Source organism: Erythranthe guttata, chromosome 12 (assembly GCF_056151865.1).
Source record: "Erythranthe guttata isolate IM_541 chromosome 12, IM_541, whole genome shotgun sequence".
Taxonomy (NCBI): Eukaryota; Viridiplantae; Streptophyta; class Magnoliopsida; order Lamiales; family Phrymaceae; genus Erythranthe; species Erythranthe guttata.
The window spans coordinates 646686-670053 of record NC_142544.1 but is presented as its reverse complement, the minus strand read 5'-3'; the positions used below and the strand labels follow the sequence as shown (position 1 = coordinate 670053).

At 36.0% G+C, this 23368-nt stretch overlaps 3 protein-coding genes across 4 annotated transcripts; 1 reads left to right on the top strand and 2 right to left on the bottom strand.

Annotated features, from left to right (window-relative positions):
* The first annotated feature begins 2819 nt into the window (after positions 1–2819).
* ACX2 (acyl-CoA oxidase 2) lies at positions 2820–6719 on the top strand. The gene is made up of 7 exons (XM_012997928.2): positions 2820–3594; positions 4035–4150; positions 4303–5183; positions 5517–5696; positions 5783–5949; positions 6042–6165; positions 6362–6719. The coding sequence occupies exons 1-7, from the start codon at positions 3104–3106 to the stop codon at positions 6521–6523; spliced, it is 2121 nt and encodes a 706-aa protein (XP_012853382.2). The 5' UTR covers positions 2820–3103; the 3' UTR covers positions 6524–6719.
* A 76-nt stretch (positions 6720–6795) lies between these two features.
* On the bottom strand, positions 6796–8667 carry LOC105972948 (major pollen allergen Lol p 11). The gene is made up of 2 exons (XM_012997929.2): positions 8259–8667; positions 6796–7391 (listed from the first exon to the last, which is right to left on the bottom strand). Exons 1-2 carry the CDS (start codon positions 8413–8415, stop codon positions 7066–7068), a joined length of 483 nt encoding a protein of 160 aa, XP_012853383.2. The 5' UTR covers positions 8416–8667; the 3' UTR covers positions 6796–7065.
* A 2508-nt stretch (positions 8668–11175) lies between these two features.
* Positions 11176–13278, bottom strand: LOC105972949 (protein SOSEKI 2). Of its 2 annotated transcripts, XM_088826970.1 has the most exons (6): positions 13047–13259; positions 12870–12980; positions 12682–12751; positions 12471–12586; positions 11565–12363; positions 11176–11475 (listed from the first exon to the last, which is right to left on the bottom strand). In XM_088826970.1, exons 1-6 carry the CDS (start codon positions 13138–13140, stop codon positions 11349–11351), a joined length of 1317 nt encoding a protein of 438 aa, XP_088683096.1. In that variant the 5' UTR covers positions 13141–13259; the 3' UTR covers positions 11176–11348. The 2 variants fall into 2 exon arrangements, with proteins under 2 accessions (XP_088683096.1, XP_012853385.2); XM_012997931.2 differs by having other exon boundaries at positions 12870–13278.
* Between the last annotated feature and the right edge of the window lie 10090 nt (positions 13279–23368).

Here is a 23368-nt window from a genome sequence, read left to right as displayed (position 1 = left end):
CTTGTCACACACGATTAGCCTATTGCGATTTACATTTATCGTATAATTTGCAAACTATTATACGAAGAAAAAAAAAGTTGTAAAGTTTCATCCTCATCTTATCCCTTTCCCTTTCAAGTGGGAACCATAGCCACAAATCATTTAACTTAAATATGTAAAGAACCATAGCACAAAAATAACAATAATTTATTCCTCTTTAACAAGTTTATAACATTAATTTATATAAAAAATATAAATTATGTTTCCATTATTTACTTTGACAATATATTCTAGCATTATCATTCGAGGAAATAGGAATTTTTATATGTTGATTTGACTAAATTCGAGCACTTACTTGAGTTGACCTTCAATTTTAATTCTAAGCCAATGAACCTAAATAACTTTCCACAAAGTGAGGCGGTTGGGTCCTATTCCACACGCATTATAAGAATAAAAATAATAACTTAAAATAAATTGTATTGTTATAAACATATATTAAATAAACTATTTTTTTTCAATAATTTTCTAAATTGGTAAAAAGAAAAGAAAAAGAAAACTTATTATGAACAATTCGAGATTGCAGTCCTCTAAATTTGCTCTCGTTTGAAATATTAATTACAAAGTATAATGAACTATCAATTAAGCTTGAAATAAACTTTGAGGGGGAAAATGGCATTTATTTTAAAGAATAGTGAATATTAAAAATTAAAATTTTCAAATATTTAGAAACTCAAATGGTTGACTATAGATCATGATAGCTATTAATTAATACCCACTTAATCGCTTCATAAAGTCAAAAGGGGGGGCTAAGTGGGGGGTGGGGGTGGGGGTGGGGGTGGGGATTCAATTATGAGCTAAAAGTCAACCTATGTAAATCACAAATAATTAATAATATTTTATTCTCGCATGATGAATTACGAGTGTTGCAAGTGAAATATGCCATTTGTAAGATGATATAATTTCTTCTATCTTTAATATGTCTTCCAAGTAAGCTTCCATTATTATCCCATATACTAATAAAATACTTCTCAAATGAATTCTTATGCACAAGTTTGATTGTTAAGAATTAAGATAATTTATAATTAATTAAATAATAAATTCACAATTTGATATTTTGTACGTTCGTTTATTGAATAATCTTATCTTGATAACAAAACTAGCTTTAAAAGTTTATAATCATCTTCTGATTTGACGATTATGGACGCAAATATAGAAGAATCAGAGGAAAAACGATTGCCCAAGATTTCAGACGAAATTTGAATATACGAAAAAAAAAATCTTAAATCATCTCCTTGTCTAATTTCTCATCGATTTGTAAGTCCCAAAATTACAATTTTCATTACCTTCTCGACGATGGCCATATCACACGACTAATTCTCGAATACTATTGTTAAAATCAATATTATATATAGATACATACATGATAGGTCCGAAATTTATTTATAAAATACGTCGTAAATATATTTATTAAATGAGCGAATATTTTTTCTCAAAACAAAAAGAGCCAATTTTAATTACTAAATACTATTTAATTTGGCATTAAGAAAGAAAGAAATAAATGTCCAAAGGCCTTCGAATAAAAAAGCCTTAAAGCGAAAAAGGGCTCATAAAAGCCCAAAGTTATCCCCATAGCACAAATATATTTCTTTCGGTTTGAATTATTATTATTATCTTTTTATAATATGGTCTTATAACGCGCGCACCAAACCGAACGGAATCAATTTTCCACGATAATCCTTTCTCTTGAAAGTGATTCTCTTATTTCTTAAATGTATCATATTATGATAGATTAAGCTGAAAGCTGATTTCACAATAATTTTAATAAACAACTTTTTTTTTTTTTTATTAATTACTATTTATTTGTAAGATGTCAATTTGTAGATGGACTGTAACTATTTAGGTGGTGGCCTAAGGGTTTGGATCACGGGCCCAATTAGAAGGCCCATCTTTCTATCTAATCTTATAGGGCCCCTAAAAACTATGTTGTATTTTCAAGTAAATTACGGTCACCCTCCTGAGATAAGGTCCAAATTACGAAAAATCCCTCTTGTTTGGATAATTACAATTATTTCCCTCAACTATAAACCTTCTTGCGTGTTCATTTTATGGTATCAAATTCAGTAGGACCTTCTAGATTTCGTGGAATATTCTATAGTTTGTACTCGTTTTGTGCAAAAAATGCAGTTTCTGATGCACTACAATATGATGTTTACAAGACAATAGACACATCTTATGATCATCTTGTTTCATTATGTGGAGCTCGAATAGCGTAAAAGGGGTACAAACTGATGAATATTCTATATAATTTAGAGGATTGCACTAAATTAGCACCGCATAGGTTTTGACGTGTAAGAAGATCTATAATTAAGGAATGGTTGTAATTACCTAAACAATTCAGTTTTTTATTTTCTTCATAATTTAACATTACCTCAATCTGGTGGTTATAATTTATCTTTTATTTTAAAACATATGGTAAATTCTTTCATGTGATAAATTGTTTGAAAAGTTGAGAAGTTGTTATATCTTATTTTTTAAAATTTATTTTTAAAATGTTTGAATAAATAATTTACAAGTTATATTTATTAATTATAAGATCTTAAATACATAGGTGGGAAATATATGTATTTGTTTTATAAAACGATCTTATATGATCCGCAACTATTTATATTTTTTTAATTTTAAGGCGTTTGTAAACAAAATTATCACATGCTTTTAATGAGCTTACAAGCTTAGTCAAACTGCTAAATATTTTTAAAAATATTAAATATGATAAGGTTAGAAAATATTTAATTCAATTCAATAAATAATATCTTAAAACACGATTTAATTAATAAAAGGTAAATAATGCCAACCATTACCAACTACCTATCTAAAAAATCCCCATACCATCCCTATCTATTGTCGTTGAAAGGCGCGCCAAAAAAATGAACTTAGCCTACTTTTACAGCCAATCAACCACGACCACGTGTTAATCCATGTACGCGCCACGTCATCCAACGCTTCCGTATAAACCACCGCAAACTTTGATCAATTTCATCCCCTTCCTTCCTATAATCCTATATACATACACTGATACACACTCCTACATATATATATATATATACACACACATACAAATCATCGAATGCTTAATTACACGAAAAAAATGGATTCCGACGAAGCAGATGCAACGAATCGAACGGCTGAATCCGGCGATTCTCCCGATCGGGATCGCGCCGCCGTGGCGCGGCGGGTGGAGCGGCTGTCCTCGCACCTCAATCCGCCGCCGGAATTATTTATTAACGGCGGATTGGCGGTGGCTCCTTGCGCGGCGCGTGCGAAGAAGATCGAGGTGGACAAGGATCGATTGTCGGCGTACATGAGGGGGAAATACAGGGACGTGCAGCAGGGGGTGTACGACTACTTCAATTCGAGGCCGGAGCTACAGACGCCGCTTGAGATCTCGAAGGACGACCACCGGGAGCTCTGTATGCGGCAGCTGATGGGGCTTGTCCGGGAGGCCGGAATTCGTCCGTTCAGGTATATTGTTGACGAACCGGCGAAGTATTTCGCGATTCTCGAGGCGGTGGGTGGCGTTGACATGTCTTTGGGGATTAAGATGGGCGTCCAATACAGGTGATTGATTTTTGCAATTCCCCCTTTTCGGATTGTGTATGGATGGTTGTTGAAATTACTTATATGCCCTTGATTTGTTGAATTTGTTTTAGTCATTGATTATTTTGGTTTTTTGATATGGATGGTAGTTAGTTAATTGTTTCAATGATATCCACATTAGTGTAATTTGTATGTTGAAACTATTGGAGATATTAATATTATACGATACATGTTAATTCAACATGGTATCAAGTTCAGCCAGCCATTTCAAATATTTCGAGTGCAAGGTTTCGACTGTGATTCGCCTGCATTGAATTGATGGTGCATATTGGAGATATTAATATTATATGATACATTTTACTAAACAGACGTAATCATTTGTTGGATTCGATCGAGGTTGTTGGTTTTTCTGTTTTTCTTTTTTGCGAGACAATTAATCTTACTAGTTAAGTCCATTGTAGTCTTTGGGGAGGCTCCGTGCTAAACCTGGGAACGAAGAAGCATAGAGATAAATATTTCGAAGGCATAGACAATGTGGAGTATCCGGGGTGCTTCGCCATGACAGAGCTTCATCATGGTAATACAGTCATGTTTTTCATTATCTGGATTCTTTTCAGTTTTTTTGCGTTTACCACTTTGTCGTCTTCTGTGAACTGTAGTTTGTTTAGTTTAAGGATATTTTAATTTGAAGAATGGGGCTGTGTGCTTATATCTCCGATGTTCTTAAAGGTTCAAACGTTCAAGGCCTACAAACCGTCGCAACTTTCGATCCATTTACAGACGAATTCATAATCGACACACCGAACGATGGGGCAATCAAATGGTGGATCGGAAACGCCGCAGTCCACGGAAAATTTGCAACAGTTTTCGCAAAGCTGATTTTGCCCACACACGACACCAAAGGAGTCTCCGATATGGGGGTCCACGCATTCATAGTCCCGATCAGAGACATGAAAACCCACAACACACTGCCTGGTGTCGAAATCCACGACTGCGGCCACAAAGTCGGATTAAACGGAGTCGATAACGGAGCACTCAAATTCCGTTCCGTAAGAATCCCACGAGATAATCTTCTCAATCGATTCGGAGATGTCTCACGAGATGGTAAATACACGAGCACTTTACCTTCCATAAATAAAAGATTCGCCGCTACGTTAGGTGAGCTTGTAGGAGGGAGAGTTGGGCTCGCTTATTCATCGGTAGGCGTGTTGAAAATTTCCGTAATAATAGCTGTGAGGTATTCGCTTCTTCGCCATCAATTCGGTCCGCCTAAGCAACCCGAGATTAGTATACTCGATTACCAGTCACAGCAGCATAAGCTGATGCCTATGCTGGCTTCGAGCTATGCTTTCCATTTCGCAACGTTGCATTTGGTGGATAAATACTCGGAGATGAAGAAGAGTCACGATGAAGAATTAGTCGGTGACGTGCACACACTTTCCGCTGGGCTTAAGGCGTATGTGACTTCTTTTACGGCAAAGTCGTTGAGTATTTGCAGAGAAGCTTGTGGGGGCCACGGATACGCTGCTGTTAATAGATTCGGTAGCTTGAGGAATGATCATGATATCTTTCAGACATTCGAAGGGGACAACACTGTGCTACTGCAGCAGGTTTTTAATCTAATTTCGTAATGTTTGTTCTATGCTTGCTTCTTTTGTTCGTTTGGTTTGAGTGTGTTGCTATTCCTACCGCACAGTAAACTCTCGATCCACTACCATATTTTCCATCCCGAAACCAACCATGTACAAAAGACTAATGTACCCCTAAAGACACTATTTATTCCGATTGTGTGCATTGTTTGTGTGTATTATTGATATTTCACAAAGACTTTTTTGCTAGATTCTATTTCGTCTCTTTCCCGAAAAATTAATCAAACAATGTGTAAAAGAATATCTGCGTATTTATGGATCGGAGCTGTAGGGTTAAATTATATTATGATGCAGGTTGCAGGTTATCTATTGAAGCAATATCAAGAGAAGTTTCAAGGTGGGACCCTCACCGTGACATGGAACTACTTGAGGGAATCGATGAACTCGTATTTGTCACAGCCCAATCCAGTCACTGCTCGATGGGAAGGTGAAGACCATCTAAGAGATCCCAAATTTCAACTGGATGCTTTCAGAGTAAGTATTCTTACCAATAACTTCATCTAACGAGAGGCATTCAAATCTATATCTTTCTCTTCATATAACCATTTTTTTTCATGCAGTATCGTACTTCTCGATTGCTTCAAAGTGTGGCCGTTCGACTGAGAAAGCACACAAAAAATCTAGGGAGCTTTGGTGCTTGGAATAGATGTTTGAATCACCTTTTGACACTCGCGGAGTCGCATATTGAAACTGTCATCCTCGCTAAATTCATCGATGCTGTGAGGAGGTGAGGTTTTTTTTTTTTTTCCTTTTTTTCTTTTCCATGCTATCTTTAGCTCGAAATTTAACTTTTGCTTCGTTTTTTTTATTTTGTCTCAGTTGCCCGGATTCGGGCTCTCGTGATGCTCTGAAACTTCTCTGCGATTTATATGCATTGGACCGAATTTGGAACGATATCGGAACTTACCGGAATGTGGACTACGTTGCTCCTAACAAAGCTAAGGTAAACTACATATATTTAACGTACGTTGCTGCTTTCTACACATGCCTCGTTTGTTTAGCAAGATAAGCCATGATTAGTTAAATAATTACGTCTTAAAATTTAATGTATGGTTAGTTTGGTTAGTTTGCTGCAAAAGTCTTTTTTAGAGTATTGGTATACATAATTTTAACCTTTAATTTGCTCTGTAAATTGATAGGCAATACATAAGTTGACTGAACTGTTGAGCTTCCAAGTGAAGAACGTCGCGAAGGAACTTGTGGATGCATTCGATATCCCGGATTACGTAACACGTGCCCCAATAGGAATGCAGGCCACTGAGGAAGCTTATTCGCATTATACTCAATTCGCTGGATTCTAATAAATGCAAAATATTTATATAAAAAGGACTTCTAATAAATGTCGAATGTAGTTTTTCGTTTGCTGTACGATGAAATTTAGAAAGATAGCCAAGTGATTAATGTAATTTCTTATTGCTGTTTAATAGTGGACATCAAATTTTCGAGTTCATTTATATCCAAAAATGTGTGATATAAAATAATTAATCATTTCTGAAATTCTTAATTGATTTTTATTTAATTCAACATGCTGCAAATAAAATTTCTAAATCTCATTTCCTTTTATCAACTGGTGAAATCAACTCATCAGGTGCATAAACCATACCCTATGCATTCTATTTAACAAATATAAGATAAATATTCATACATTGTAACACGTAAACACACGTAAATTTAACTACAACATACTCGAATAAATTCAGAAACATGGTGAGTTGCAACGATAACATTATAGAGTGTTAATAACGACGATAACAACAACCGACAAATAAGGCTCTATAATCAATAATAAATATATAATAAAAAGCGCTAACAACAAATCTGAATTATTTTTCCTCAAAACATTTCAATCCTCAGATTCTTGATACTGCTTGAGGATCTGTTCACAGCTGGCCAGAGGAGTGTTTGCTAGGAACCCCATAGCGTTTGCAAAACGGGTGTTCGAATCCATACCGTTGTTACGGGTGAGAATAACGCGAGCTCTGTCACGCCCCACGTTAGGTTCACTGCATTCCGGGTCGGAACTTTTCGATAGGAAAACATCACAGAAGTCGTCACCACGGTCGCTCTGCACCAAGAATTTGTACTTTCCGGCGGAATCAGTCACAGTTTCATCGGAATAGGTTAGTTCCGATGTGGTCCTGCTCCTGCATTCGAGTCCAACAACCGCACCTGCCAAATTTTCGGAAAATATAAATTAATCATTAAAACCCCAAATCGAAGCTTGAATTGTTTTTTATGTATGCAAGGAATCGCCAATCATAAGAGAATTACAGTTAAACCTCTCTAAAACTAAGGCAAGTTTTGAATCGTAAAAATTGATCACACCGTAAACAAATTCATATAAAAACGTAAAATTTTGTAGAAAATGGATGCAATTTGGGAGATCGCAAGAAATTAGCGTAAAAATTGATCATACCGTAAATAAATTAATGCAAAATCGTAACATTTTGTAGAAAATCGATGCAATTTGGGAAATCGCAAGAAATTAACGTAAAAATTGATCATACCGTAAACTAATTCATATAAAATCATAACATTTTGTAGAAAATCATTGCAATTTGGGAAATCGCAAGAAATTAAGGACCACGCAGACAATTTTTTCAACCATCGCAAACGATATCAACGGCATAAATCGATTGAAGATGAGTATCGAATGGAACAATCAACATAGTGCTCGATAGTCTGCTTAATCGGAAACAATCAAATCCATCCATAGTAATGTGAGTATACAACTGTTCATTCCAAGCTAATTCTCACTACTAAATGCAGTGCAACTGTATTTACTATTTAAAAATTAAAAAAAAAATTGCTGCTTCGAAAAAGCTCGGAAATGAGCTAAAAAACACTGAAAATTAAATGTATATGCGAAAAAATGAATTTAAAAATTATAAATTCCAGATCTAGCAAATTGATCCATAATATGCATAGATCTGACGAACACAGTAGGTACAACCATTAACCATTCCAAAAGTACAAGTGAATAAGCGTGTGTTCTCTGTGTGTGTGTGTGAGAGAGAGAGAGAGAGAGAATTTTACCGGCGACGGGCTTAGAGGCAGAGGTTTCGTAGCCGCAACGGCAAGCATCGCAGTACGTGCTACCTTGAAGCAGAAGGGAGTCACCGGCGATATGGGCGGTGACAATGGATGGTACAAGGCAAACAGCGAACAGTACAACTAGCAGCAATTTCGCCATTTTTTGAGTGAGTGTTTTTTATTTTCTCTCTCTCTCTACTGTAATGGATGGGTTTCTCTCTCTAGAATCTGATTAGATGGGGGAGTGATAATATAGATGGGGCGGTGGGGGTGGTGCACAGCGAAGAGTCACATGGATTTTTTGAACAAAGCGAAAAAAGAAAAGCGCGTTACACGGCAATCACTTTCTCTCTCTCACACACACACGCACTCTGATTTCGGTGCATGGGGTCCACTTGCTCCACCGCCGTTTAAACGGCGGATAACGGAGATTTATGATAGTCGGTGATGTTTGGATAATTCATTTAAGATTAATTATGGTTTTATTTTTTTAATTATTATTTATTAAGTTCAAATGCATTTAACTCAACTCCTCTGGACTCGCTCTGCCGTTTTAAATCTCACATTAAGTCGGTGGTTCGTTAAATATTCTCCTTTTTGTTTATCTTCAATAATTGTTATGTTTTATTTATATATTGGGTAAATTACAACAATCCCTGAGTTATGGTCAATTTTCGAAAAACCACTCTTGTTTCGATAATTATATATACCCCTCAACTATGATTTTTTCTTACATCTCCACTCTTATGGTGTTAAATTCAACATAATCATCTAAGTTTCGTGGAATGTGAACTAGTTTGTACTCGTTTTGTGTAAAAATACAGTTTCTGATGCACCACAATCTGAAATATACAAGCTAAAAAACACATATTACGATCATCTTGTTTCAAAATGTGGAGTTTGAATGGGATAAAACGGGTATAGAAATGATAATATTCCATATAATCTCGAAGATTCCACTAAATTTAAAACTACAAGGGTGGACGTGTAAGAAAATTTATAGTCGATGGGGGTTTTATAATTACCCAAACATGAGAAGGTTTTTTGTAATTTAACCATACCTCAAGAGTGGTTGTAATTTACCCTTTTATATATTATAGATTATGGTTTTTGATGTTTGGGGTAATTAATTAAATATTTAATTATTCCTAAATTATTAAAAAAAAAAAAAAAAAAAAAAAAAACTCCTAAATATTTATGAATTATGAGAACCTCCTTATTTTATTGGTTAGGTACAATTATTACTTTTTAGAAAAAGAAAAAGAAAAATTGTTTATTACTCCCATTCCCATTACTTTTGTGCTTAACGTAGACAACAAAACTTTTCCATGCAATAAATAAAGACAGCTGGCAACTGATAATCATCAAAAACTAAAATAAAGAAAGAAAAGTAGATACCCCATTTTTTTATTAAAGAACCAAATATATCTTTTTGTTTTCTTTTTTCTTATCTTGCATTTAAGAAAAAAGAATTAATACTTAGTATTTATTTTAGTATTTCAATTTATGTACTATCACGAGTTCTTGAATTAAGGAAGAAGCAATCTTAGATGAAGTTCTTAAAACTAGGCTTAGATCCAACGGCAGCAAATGAGGGGCTCACAAATTTATGTAATTAAAATGTTGCTTCATGATTCAAATGTACTAATTGAGTAAGCAATTAATAACTTTTCAACAACGTCAATGTTGAAATTGAAACACGTGCATTGCACATGGTCTTGATGAGTTTATCAAATACCCATCTAATTAAGATTGTAATTACTCTCTTGTTTTCCTTTTAGATGTTAGCCGGCTCGAGCATGCCCATCTTTGTTATGGTCCATGCCAATAGGGATTGTGTATTAGTTTCTGTTCTAGGACCTGCAAGAGTTCGTTATCCGTTTGCCGGGAAGTTCTTGTGGATTGTTGGGCCTGAACCTTGACGAGGACGTCAATGATTTAAATGGGGGAGTTTGTAACACGCCAACTCACATCGAAAAAAAATGTGGGATTTAGTGTGAGCTTATAAGGGAACCCCGGCTACCAAGGGTGGGCATTCAGATTGGGTTGTTTTAGGGTTTTGATCCGACCGGGTTGGGTAATTTTCGAAGAGGTCGGGTTTTGCCGGGGTTCGGGTACCCGGTGTCCAAAAATCGAGTTGGGTCAGGGTATTGGTATTTCTATCGGGTTACCCGATCAGGTGCTCGGTTAATTTTTTTATTAAAACTAAAAGGGGCATACAATCGTATCACAACTAGGGCTATATCTATTTCATTATCCATCTACCGAGGAGGTCTTCTGGACTATTGAGCGTGAACTTTTTCCCAGGACGTCAATGATTTAAGTGCGGGAGTTTGTAACACCATTTCACGTCGGACAAATGTGGTATTCAATGTGAGCTTACAAGAAAACCCCTACTACTAATGGGCACCAATATCTTCCGTGAACTTTTGGGGTGAGCTTGTGGTAGACCCGTTATTACCTCGATGCCTAGTGGGCCAGTAGATTGTCTAACGGATCAGGTCAAAAGGGTTCGAGAAATTACAAATTTGTAACACACACATCCCACGTCGGAAAAATATGGAACCAATTGTTGCCCAATGGACCGATAAGTTGGTAGCGAACCGGGTTGAAAAAGCCCGGGACGTTACGTTTACCCCCTCTTCATTGTAAAAATAACTCATAAAGAAAATCATCATTTTTTTTGGAATGAAGATAAACAAAATACGGGTTACTTAAATCAAGAGCGCCCGGGCCGGGCCTAATTCAGATCATAAGGACTACATTCTTGGATCAGATTTTATACCAGATCCAATTCATATTTGGCCCAAACAAACGTGTCCGGCCCGGCCCACATACAAGGTCCATTAAATACGGGTCGGGTCAAATATGAAAAGATCCAGGATCCATATATCACTAGCTACATGCAAGTTGCAACAACTTACAAAAGTGACATTAAATTCATAATCAACTTTTTACAGCTAAAAGCAGATTGCAGTTGGAATAAATACTGCATTAAACTCTTCATAAAATTATTACATGCTCTAATTAATAAAGTTTTTGCCAAATATATTAATATCAACCAACTCCCAAATATTCAAAATTAAATGAAAATCACTTTTTAGGGTTTTTGGAAGATGATGACTTCTTCCTTGGCATGCATTTCCCTATTATACCCTTTTCTTTCTTCACTTCTTCCTCTGCTGCCTCTTCTTCTGCTTGCATCCCACACTTTTTGCTCCTGATATTATATATAAATATTTTTATAATTGTACATTATTTTTTTTTAATTTAAAAAAATACATTAATCCAATGAATTAAATAATTAACCTTTCTTGATTATACGAAGACGATTTCTTCAGTCCGGGCCCACCGAGCCGTTCCTCGGTGGTGATGGACTCGACAATGCTGCCGCTGAAATACTCCTTTTCCTCCGATTGCATGTTTCCGAATCTCGGATTCTCCGACATGTACTTAATCATCACAACTTCCTCCTCATCTTCCTCGTCCTCAACCGCCACCCTTGCGGCAGCGGCCGCTTTACAAACCACCCCTCGATGGAGGCTGCTGCCGCTCTTCCGCGGCGGAGTCGGTGGCAGTGCCGGGGCGGTCTTCCTGAAAGATGGGCCCGATCCGCCGCATGCAATGAGGCTGAACAGCATGGAGTTTCTGCTCAGCATTGGCTCATTCCCCACCGGATCTCCGTCTTCGATAACAAACCTCTTCGAATTGACGTTGCCGTTGTCGATAATCGAGATTTCGTTATTCGAGTGGTCGGAAAGAGTCGGGGAGGTGGTTGATGGAGGTGAGGAGAATGAATTGTTGTCGAGATTTATTTCGGTTGGTTTGTTAATAATAGTGCTTTTGGTAGGGATTTTGAGCTTGAATTCTTGGATTTCTTCAGTGGAGACACCCATCGAACACCTTGTGTGCACTGTTTTTCCAGCTTCATATTCTTCATCTTCAGCTGCCACATTTTCTTCATAATGATGGTACTGATCCTGTCGTTTTGAAGGTAAAGATTTGCGTTTTGGGTGGACGTCCGATGCGTCCTGGGCGGCGGCGGCGCCGCCGCCGCCCCCAAATTGAAATTCTTGAGCATTCCCAATTTGAAGGTGGTGCAACTTCTCTAAAAATCCCACAATAATAAATAAATAAATTATATATATAAATTCATCAAATTAAAAGCATGCAAGCTATATAATTCATTAAATAAAATTAAAAAGAAAAAATTACCAGTACTGGAAGGTAGAAGTAATTCAGATGCTTTGAGTACATATTCAGCTCCTTCAGATGGATAAACGACGTCGTTTAGAGCCAAGTCATTCCATACATAACCATTCTTGTAGCTCCTACACAAATAGTCAACGTTATCAGTTGACCGGCTACATAATTTTTTATTTTTTTATTTTTTTTCCATATATAAATATAAATTAGATAGATTTACCTTTTGCAAGACCAGGAGTAAAGTGAAGGCATTCCTTTACCTCTAAGAACTGTAAGCCGGTCAAGAACATCTACAAATTATTATTATTATATATGTATATCAAATATATAAAAAAAATCTTAAATAATATAAAAAAAAAATATAAAAAAAAAAAAAAAAATGCAAATAATAAATGAAAAAAAAAATACCTTTCAAACGAAGGTGTTGATGGGCAAGATGAGAAACTTCAATGTAATGTGGGTGTTGGAGGTGACCATTTCTTGATATGTAGTAAACTATTTGTACTTTCTTGAATGTTGCTTTCATTACAACATTATTATTATTACTATTATTATTTAATCTTGTCTTAATATTATTATTATTACCTAGTCTTTCTGGGCTGGTTTGATTATTATGATGATCTCTGCTGCAAATAACCCTCGTCCTCTTATCTTCATGCATATTATGAACTCTCTCCATTAAACCCTAATCCAAAAAAAGAATACAGAGTTTCCACTCACACAGAGATATGCATATATGCAGAGTCTAGAGAGAGAGAAACTGTGGAAATAGTTTCAAGAAGTGATGTAGAGAGAGAAAGAGACAGAAGATGAATTTGGGTGGTCTGACTTAAGCAAATTGCAGAGCTAAAATTACAGAGTTTTTTTTTTTTGCAAGAAATTTAATTAATTACGTCAGCTTTTTCAGATTTACGACAGAATCGAGGACACTGGTGGGAGGGATGATCTGATGCTCCACGCAACAGATAAGTAAATGCGGGGGATAATTTTTTTTTTTTTTTTTTTAATATATATTATTTATTTCATTTAAAAATATCAAATTAAAAAATCAAATTATTTATCGGTTTAAAATATTAATGACGCATTAATTGTATTTTTTTTTTAAATTCGATCTTTATCATTTTTAACTTGTTGAGAAATAATTAGTAGTAAAGTTATTTTAGTTTTTTTTTTTAAATTAAAAAAATAATTAATTTTTGCCAAACCTTTAATTATTATCTATAGCTTTGATTATGATTGATAAGCTTTGGATTCTTTAAATTTGCACCAAATGTTTAATGATTAATGATTAGCATTTGCTTTAACCTTTTGTATTTACTTGTAATTATGATCTTTCACTTAAGAGTCGTTTTTCACTGTGTCCGGATCGATCGTGAATTATTATTTAAACTAAGTCGTTAATTTATTGTGTAGTTCCTAAGTTTATTTAATTTCATTATGTTCATCTCACCTTACACCCTAGTTGTATCACGGGTTTCTTTCATCAAGAAACTTTCACCCGTGAGGTTTGATTTGCCACTAAATCAGTCATTCTTCCTCTCGATTCTCTTTGTACTAAACACACAAATACAAGTCTTTTAATCTAACATAAACAAGACCAAGAGTATACAATGGAAAACAACACACAAGCACGTTTACTGGCAATGCCCAACTTTTATACTAATTTACCACAAATAATACAAAAGAGATTAAGTTGCACAAACAAAATTCTCACTCAGGATGCCCACAATTGCAATCTAAACTCTATAATACTAGATGGGTCGGATTTGTACACTCAAAGGCATATAAATACAAGTAAGAATGTAGTTTTTACATAAAATTAAACTACCTAAGGACACTTGGCAACACACTAGTCTAACATTTGGCTATCTATTACAAGTAATAAGGGGGAGTTCCACATACTTTGAAGGCCTCAACCGCTCCGCAACTTCCCTCAAAATCGTCCACATGGTCGATTGTCGGGGTCTGCCTTGCTCGGGCGCACGCGCGCGCACCAAACGACCCAAAACAGCCCGGCCGGTTGCTAGGCAGCCCATCTGTCTTGCCTTATCCGCACATTTTGTTTGCCTTGCCAATTACTCGCTAGTTCTTTGCCCACACAGTCATTGGCGCACCCGCACATCAGGCTGCCTTCCTAGACTTGCCAAACGGTCATGTCAACTTGCCCACACTTGTCAAGTCGTGGTCGATTTCCTTTAAACGCTCGTTTGCCCAAATTCTCAGCCACATGTCAATCACTGCCCACGCTTGTCTACATTGGCTGCCAAGCAACGCCCGTGCCAACCGCAAGTACTTTCGATCACCGTTCTCACTTGAATCAAGCCGTTATTTGCTTTTTCGAACAAATACCCCAAATGATTGCCCAACACTCGACCACTCCTTGCCCGATTGTGTGGCTGTCTTGTGTCAACCCTTGCTTGGCACTCTTTCTCGGCCATGACTCGGCCACAATCGAGTCACAGCCGATGTCACCGGCTAAAGGGACACTAGTCAAATTATAAGCACTTAAATGGAATTTTTTTTTAATTCACACCAATTTAAATGGAAAATTTAATTTGTTCAACTTTAATTTATAATATTTTCATAATTTTAGAGTTACATATTTGTAATTTTGTATATGTTATGTAACTAAGGTGATCAAAACTAAGCAATTATGCAGAAAGTTCATACACAAGCATCCATGCACACAGATCTCACACACACACAAACAGAAATCAAAGAAGAACAAGGAACAAGAGCAATTTTACGAGGCTCGAACTCGGTGTGAGTTCTACATCCCCGGGAGCAGTACACTCCAATCCACTATACTCAGAGATTACAACAATTACACATACAAACCAGTAAGATCAGATCATCAGCTCAAACCAGCTTCAGATCTGCTAGAAACCCTAGCCCAAAACCAGATGATTCACTCCCTCTCACTCTCGTGTTTCCCAGTGTAATGCCCTCTCTCTCTAGTGTTGCTCACGTTGCCTTTCAGCTCAGCAGATACCTTGCTATATATAGCCCAACCAAGGCACATGATCCCATGTGCCTTCCACTTATATCCACCAATGAGAGCTCTTTCTTTTCCTCCAAGAATCAGCTCCAACTTACTCCAGCTTGTGCAACTCACGTGACCATATGCATGTGCATGTCACATGCATAATCCCAATTGGATTAAGTGCTATAAACCATAGATTATAACCATAGTTTAACAATTCTCCACCTTGGTTCAATCTATAACACTTTGTACTGCTCCACCATGCTCTTGAAAGCATGCAGCCAGGATAATATCCTGTTTTAGTTCTCCTCATCCAAGTCTTGAACTTGCACTAAGCTCAAGCAATGTTGAAACTTAGTAATTGGCAATGCTTTAGTCAAAGCATCTGCAGGATTCTCCTCTGTAGCTATCTTCTCCACTTTAATCTGACCAGAAGCTACAACCTCTCTAATAAAATGAAACTTGATAGCTATGTGCTTTGATCTCTCATGAAACATTGGATTTTTAATGAGAAATATAGCACTTTGACTATCACAGTGTAAGATGATCTTCTCATCTCTTCCAGACAGCTCCTCCTTGAATCCCTTTAACCATAACCCCTCTTTTACAGCCTCAGTAGCAGCCATATATTCTGCTTCTGTAGTAGATAGGGCTACAACCTTTTGCAGACAAGATTTCCAACTCACAGCTCCTCCATGAACTGTGTAGATGAATCCAGATAGAGACTTCCTAGTATCTACACAACCAGCATAATCAGAGTCTACAAAACCTTGTACTGCAACACTACTTTCCTTGCATCTCTTATACATAATTCCCAAACCACAAGTACCTTTTAGATACTTTAACAAACTCTTCAAAGCAATCCAATGAGCCTTACCAGGCTCTGCCATAAATCTGCTTAATATGCTCAAAGCATAAGCCAGATCTGGTCTTGTTGACACCATACAGTACATAATACTCCCAACAACATTTGCATAAGGAATATTCTCCATATACTGCTCCTCCTCTGAAGATTTTGGCTTCTGATTTTGACTCAACTTAAAATGAGCAGCCAAAGGAGTTCCAACTGGTTTGGAATCAATCATGCCATACTTAGAGAGGACCTTTTCTAAGTATTCTTTCTGAGATAAGAATAGCTCATTCTTCTTTCTGTTCTTTTTTATATCAATGCCAAGAATCCTACTTGCACTACCCATGTCTTTCATTTCAAATTCCCCTTTGAGTTTGATCTTGAGGTTTCTGATCTCTCTGACATGTTTTCCAATGATCAACATATCATCAACATATAAGAGAAGAAGAATTTGATCCTCACCTTTTGATCCATTCTGATAAACACAACTGTCATAACCACTTTTCTCAAAATTTATTGACAGCATGAACATATCAAACCTCTTGTACCACTGTCTTGGGGATTGTTTCAATCCATATAGAGACTTGTGCAGCAAACACACCATGTCTTCATTACCATTATGAAACCCCTCAGGTTGTTTCATATATATAGTCTCTTCCAACTCTCCATAAAGAAAAGCAGTGGTGACATCCATTTGTTCAAGTTCAAGATCAAACTGAGCTACAAGAGATAGTGCTATTCTGATTGAGGTTTGCTTTACTACTGGTGAAAAAATCTCATTGAAATCTATACCTTCTCTTTGAGTAAAGCCTTTTGCAACAAGCCTTGCCTTGTATCTTGGCCTTTCAACACCAGGTATTCCGGTTTTCAGTTTGTAAATCCACTTACAGCCAACAAGTTTTTGATTTATTGGCTTTTTCACCAGTGACCAAGTGTTATTCTTCTTGAGAGATAACATTTCCTCTTCCATAGCTTTGAACCAATGCCTATTTTCAGTGCATTCAGTAGCTTCTCTGTAGCTGGTAGGTTCACTCTTGTTTGCCTCATTTGCAACTGCAAGAGCATATGCAATGATATCTGCATATCCTAATCTGTTAGGCACTTTCTTTTCTCTTCTAACTCTATCTCTTGCCAACTGATAATTTTGAAGATTATCACCTTCAGTTGATTCTTCCAAAGTCTCTTCCATAGGTAGTGTTTCATCCACTGAAGTCTCATTGTCTGACATTGGGGCAGGAACAGCAAACTCCACCTCAATTTGAGCTCCCCTTGTTTCAGCACTGTCTGAAGATGATGCCTCCAACAGCAGAGGCATTTGATCTTCATTGAAAGTCACATCTCTGCTAATTATGCACTTTTGTTTTCCTTTTTCTATGCACCAAAGTTTATAGCCTTTCACTCCCTCTGGATATCCTAGAAAAATGCACTTAAGTGCTCTAGCTTCCAGTTTATCTTGCCTCACATGAGCATAAGCTGCACATCCAAACACTCTCAAATGATCATAAGTAGGAGGTTGACTGGTCCAAATCTCTTGAGGGGTTTTAAAATTCAGAGCAGATGAGGGACTTCTGTTTATGAGGTAGCAAGCTGTAGTGACTGCCTCACCCCAAAACTTCTTAGAACAACCTGAGCTCAACAGCATGCATCTCACTTTCTCAAGTATAGTTCTATTCATTCTCTCTGCTAAGCCATTTTGTTGAGGTGTGCTTCTCACAGTTCTGTGCCTTATAATGCCAGACTCTTCACAGAATTTATTGAAACTTTCTGACACAAACTCTAAACCATTATCAGTTCTAAGATGTTTGATTCTCAGACCAGTTTGAGTTTCTACCTTTTGTTTCCATACTTTGAAAACTGAGAATGCTTCATCCTTGGTTTTCAACAGGTAGATCCACACTTTTCTAGATTTGTCATCAATAAGTGACATGAAATATCTGCAACCTCCCATAGTTTCAGCTCTTGAAGGTCCCCACAAATCAGAGTGAATGTATTCAAGATTGTGCTGAGTTGTGTGAATAGCTTGACTGAACTTCACTCTTTTTGCTTTCCCCAAAACACAATTTTCACAGAACTTTAGCTCTTTAACTTTGCTTCCATCAAGCAGCTTTTGTTTCACAAGCTCTTGCATTCCTCTTTCACTCATGTGAGCAAGCCTTTTATGCCATAAGGTTGTATCATCTAGCACTGCAACATCTGCTGTATTGGTTGACACAGAACCATCTAGGAAGTAAATGCCATTTCTCAAAATTCCCTTCATCACTATCAGAGATCCCTTTAGGATTTTCATCACTCCACTTTTAGCTCTCATTTCATAACCAGCTTCATCTAACATACCAATAGATATAAGGTTCCTTTTCAAGGCAGGAACATACCTCATTCCATTTACCAGCTTCTTTTGACCAGATGATAGCTTCAAGTTTACAGCTCCAATTCCCAGAATCTTGCAAGCTTTATTATCACCAAGAAGCACCATTCCTTTTTCTGATTCCTTGAGATCTTGAAACCATTCCTTGTTTGGAGTCATGTGAAATGAGCATCCAGAATCAAGTACCCACTCTCCACCTGAATTTGGGTATGATGTTACTAAAACATCTCCCTCTTCTACATAGGTGGCAGTCAACACATCAGCAGATTCATAGCCATCAGATGCTATGGATGCATCTCCTTTATCACTGAAGTTTGAGTCCACTTTCTTCTGAGTTCTTTCTGGACAGAATCTTCTAATGTGGCCTTCCTTTTTACACTTGTAGCATCTTCTGGTTTCTTTGTTAGGTTGTCTAGATTTAGATCTAGATTTTCCTCTACCTTTCCTTTGGTCCTTCTTCTCTGTTCTTCCTCTCACTGTGAGACCATCACCATTCACATTTGAGCTCATTCCTTGCTTCTTCTGTAGCTCCTTGGAGTTTAGCACTGACTTGACCTCTGTCATAGTGAGTGTTTCCTTTCCATATAGCATTGTATCTACTATATGCTCATAAGTTTTTGGTAATGAACTGAGAAGAATAATAGCTTGATCCTCTTCATCAATTTTAACCCCTACTGCATGCAGATCAAGGATTATCCTATTGTAATCATCCAAGTGCTTTCTGATTTCAGTGCCTTCTTCCATGTGAAGTGTATACAGCTTCTTCTTCAGATACAATCTATTTGCCAGAGATTTCTTCATATAGATTGACTCCAATTTCTCCCAAATAGCTAGGGCAGTAGTTTCCTCTGAAACTTCCCTCAACACCTCATCCCCAAGGCTCAGGATCAGAGCACTGTGTGCTTTTGATAATATCTCTGGAATTGCCTTCTGATCTTCAATGGCAGCTAAGGATTTCGGATCTAGTGCTATAGAAGTACCTTGATGAACCATTAAGGCCTTCATCTTAATCCTCCAGAGTGTGAAATCGTTTTCACCATTGAATTTTTCAAATTCAAACTTGGAGGAACTCATCTTCTTCAAATCTGACCTGAGATTGTGTTTAAAGGTGTAGATCTGTATCTTCTGATGTACTATTTGAATTTATCAGTCACCTTCAATCGATCCACGCTCACCGCACCACTTGTTATGTAACTAAGGTGATCAAAACTAAGCAATTATGCAGAAAGTTCATACACAAGCATCCATGCACACAGATCTCACACACACACAAACAGAAATCAAAGAAGAACAAGGAACAAGAGCAATTTTACGAGGCTCGAACTCGGTGTGAGTTCTACATCCCCGGGAGCAGTACACTCCAATCCACTATACTCAGAGATTACAACAATTACACATACAAACCAGTAAGATCAGATCATCAGCTCAAACCAGCTTCAGATCTGCTAGAAACCCTAGCCCAAAACCAGATGATTCACTCCCTCTCACTCTCGTGTTTCCCAGTGTAATGCCCTCTCTCTCTAGTGTTGCTCACGTTGCCTTTCAGCTCAGCAGATACCTTGCTATATATAGCCCAACCAAGGCACATGATCCCATGTGCCTTCCACTTATATCCACCAATGAGAGCTCTTTCTTTTCCTCCAAGAATCAGCTCCAACTTACTCCAGCTTGTGCAACTCACGTGACCATATGCATGTGCATGTCACATGCATAATCCCAATTGGATTAAGTGCTATAAACCATAGATTAGAACCATAGTTTAACAGTATAGTAACGACTTTTTTTGCGAATACAACGAAAGACTTAAGGAGTTCCATTGTTACGTCCCAAACATGTTATATTTTGAAAACACTACAAAAATACCAAATAAATGTCAAAAAGAAAAAAAAAATCTTTACAAAATTACAAATAGGTAAGTTCTAATTTTTCTATATTATATTAATAAAAATTAAATATTGTAAAGTAAATAAGTGATTCATGTAACAAATGAAAAAAATAGTTAATGTTGTCTGCTCATGTATACTGCCCTCCCAATTCTCTCAGGCATTTGTCTCATCAGTGACTCTGTAGGTATTGACTTTTAAACATGTAATTGCAGTTTTTGTTTTTTGTTTTTAATTTTTTATTTTTTATTTAATAAAAAAATGTTGACTTTTGATTAAGTAAGTCTATACAAAAAAAATAGTACTTTTTGAAACTAAAAAACTGGTAGTAGGATTGGAGAATGTGTGTAGAAAGAAAATAATGTAAGGTATTAAAAGAAATTACAATAAATACCTTGTTAGTATTATTTTTTATATATATACTTAATAATGCATGTCACACATTTTCTATTGTATGTATATATATTTTATCAATATTATTAATTTGTAGAAAGAATTGGTAATATTGTTTATCAGTTATTATCCAAACACAACCTTAAGTTTATTGGATTTTATTTGGGTTCGTTGTGTCAGAAATTAGTCAATTGGGACAATTTTTTGTACAAACCTGGGCCCTGACTCAAATCTGACAATGTCTAATCTAACAGTTCATTTTTATGTCTCACTTTGTCATAAGAAATAATAATTTATTTATCTAATTCATTAAATAAAAAAAAAATCTAAAATTTTCGATATTTAGCACTGGGCTTTCAGGCCCGTAAACTTCTCCACATACAGCACTGGGCTTTCAGGCCCGATTTAGGCTGGGCTATTAGTTACCAGTTATTATTCAGCGATGAAAATAGTCAACGCTCAAATTAACTCTTTGACATAAAAAAAAAAAAAGAAATGGGAGAAAACTTGAGAGATTATTAAAGAGTGATTAAAAATATAATGCAAGTCTAATTATGATTATATGGAGTTTTGTAGATGTTACACTCAGTGAAATACACAGAGTGATCGTGTACCATTAATCGACACATAATAAACCACACAAACATGCGTATGTGTGTGCTTGGTGAACAATTATTTGTACTGATCGGTGGTGTAAAATCACCCGCTACTTTTCACAAGATGTAGCATCTCACGGGCGATTAAACGGTATATTATAAGTAGTATTAGCTTAATATAATGTTAAGCTTTTGAACTGGGCCATTCTTAATTTAGTGAGCTCTTTATTTTGGGCTTAGGCCCATCAGTTATTATTTATTTTTTTGGTAAATTTCATTATCTCCTTGTACTTTGCATCGATATTACTTTATTCTCATTCTACTCTTGACTGCCTCGATTTCCCCTGCACTTGAAAAATTATCTCAAATGGCCTTCGTTGTTAGTTTTCAAACTTTCGACCTTAACACCGTTTGGTCTACGATCTGAAAATTATAAAAAAAAACCACTCATTCCAGTTTAAATAATTATAAAAACTGAAAAAAAATTGTGGTTGTCGTCGTAGACTATGCTTTCTCGATGTCTTGTTTTTTTTTTTTTTTTAATAATTATTTAAACTGGGAGATGTGACGTTTTTCTAATTTCAAGCTCCGACAACCCCAACATGTATGTGTTCTTTAGGCAGGAACGAATCGTTTCTCTCCATTGAACAGAATTATCTCAAGAGTTATTTCGGTTCTTGAATATTTATTGCAGATTCGAGAATTACCTTGTTTAGTCGTTTATTTTCTTTTCACTATTTATTTTTCTCAAGAAAAATTAATTTGATAATTGCTGAGTCGTCCCATTAATTTGTAAAATATTCAAATAGCTCTCAAAATATATTCTTGTTGTTCCTCTATATATATGGTGTAGAGTAGCTGAGACCTATTTATAGTGTATCTATATTTCTTGACCAAAATATATTTTGCAGATCTAAAGCAAACGAACGTGGCCTAACATCACCCATATTTTTAGGGCTACGTTGTTAGGGAACATCAATTATTATTATTTTTTTTTATCATTATTAATTTCTTTTAATTAATAATAATCTATATATTAGATTTCGACCCATTAATTATATACATTTTTGGCATGTTAATAAAGAGGTAATTTGTGGCGGGACCCACTATTGGTCCCAAATAATTGACACATTTGTGTTACATAATTATTGTTGAAAATGTGAATTAAAAATAAAAAACTAAAAAAATAAAAATTGTTGAAAATGATTATTTTAGGAGTTTAGCATTGCCTAACCAGGTGACCGGGCTAGTACGTTATTAATTATTTTTTAGGGTAAATTACAATCGTCCCCTTGAGGTAAGGCTTATTTACGAAAAACCCCTAATGTTTTTTATAATTACATCTACCACTGCAATTTATAGATATGTTTCATTGACACCCTTTTACAGGTGGGTTGATGTAAGAAATTTACAAACTGCATGTAGATTTGATATAATTTATAAAAAAAATGTTTTTTTTTTGTAATTACATCTTTATCTTATAGATATCTTCAATTAACAGCTTTTTGTAAGAGTTAAATATAAAATATTTACAAACTGCAAGGGTCTTGATGTAATTTGTATAAAAAAAGTTTATTTGTAATTACTATAGGAAGAATAGAATAGGAGAAAGAGAGAAAGATAGAATAGAAACCCCCATTATGTTATGGGTTGATTACATGGAATATATATAGAGAAATATTGCAAGGTAATAGAGTTTGACTAGGTAACCAAATCCTAACTAATCTAGGTAACCGAATCATACTATAATCCTAATATTAGGAGAGTTCCATAATATAATATTCTCTAACACGCCCCCGCAGTCGAAACGTGACGAACGTGAAGACTGGACAATCAC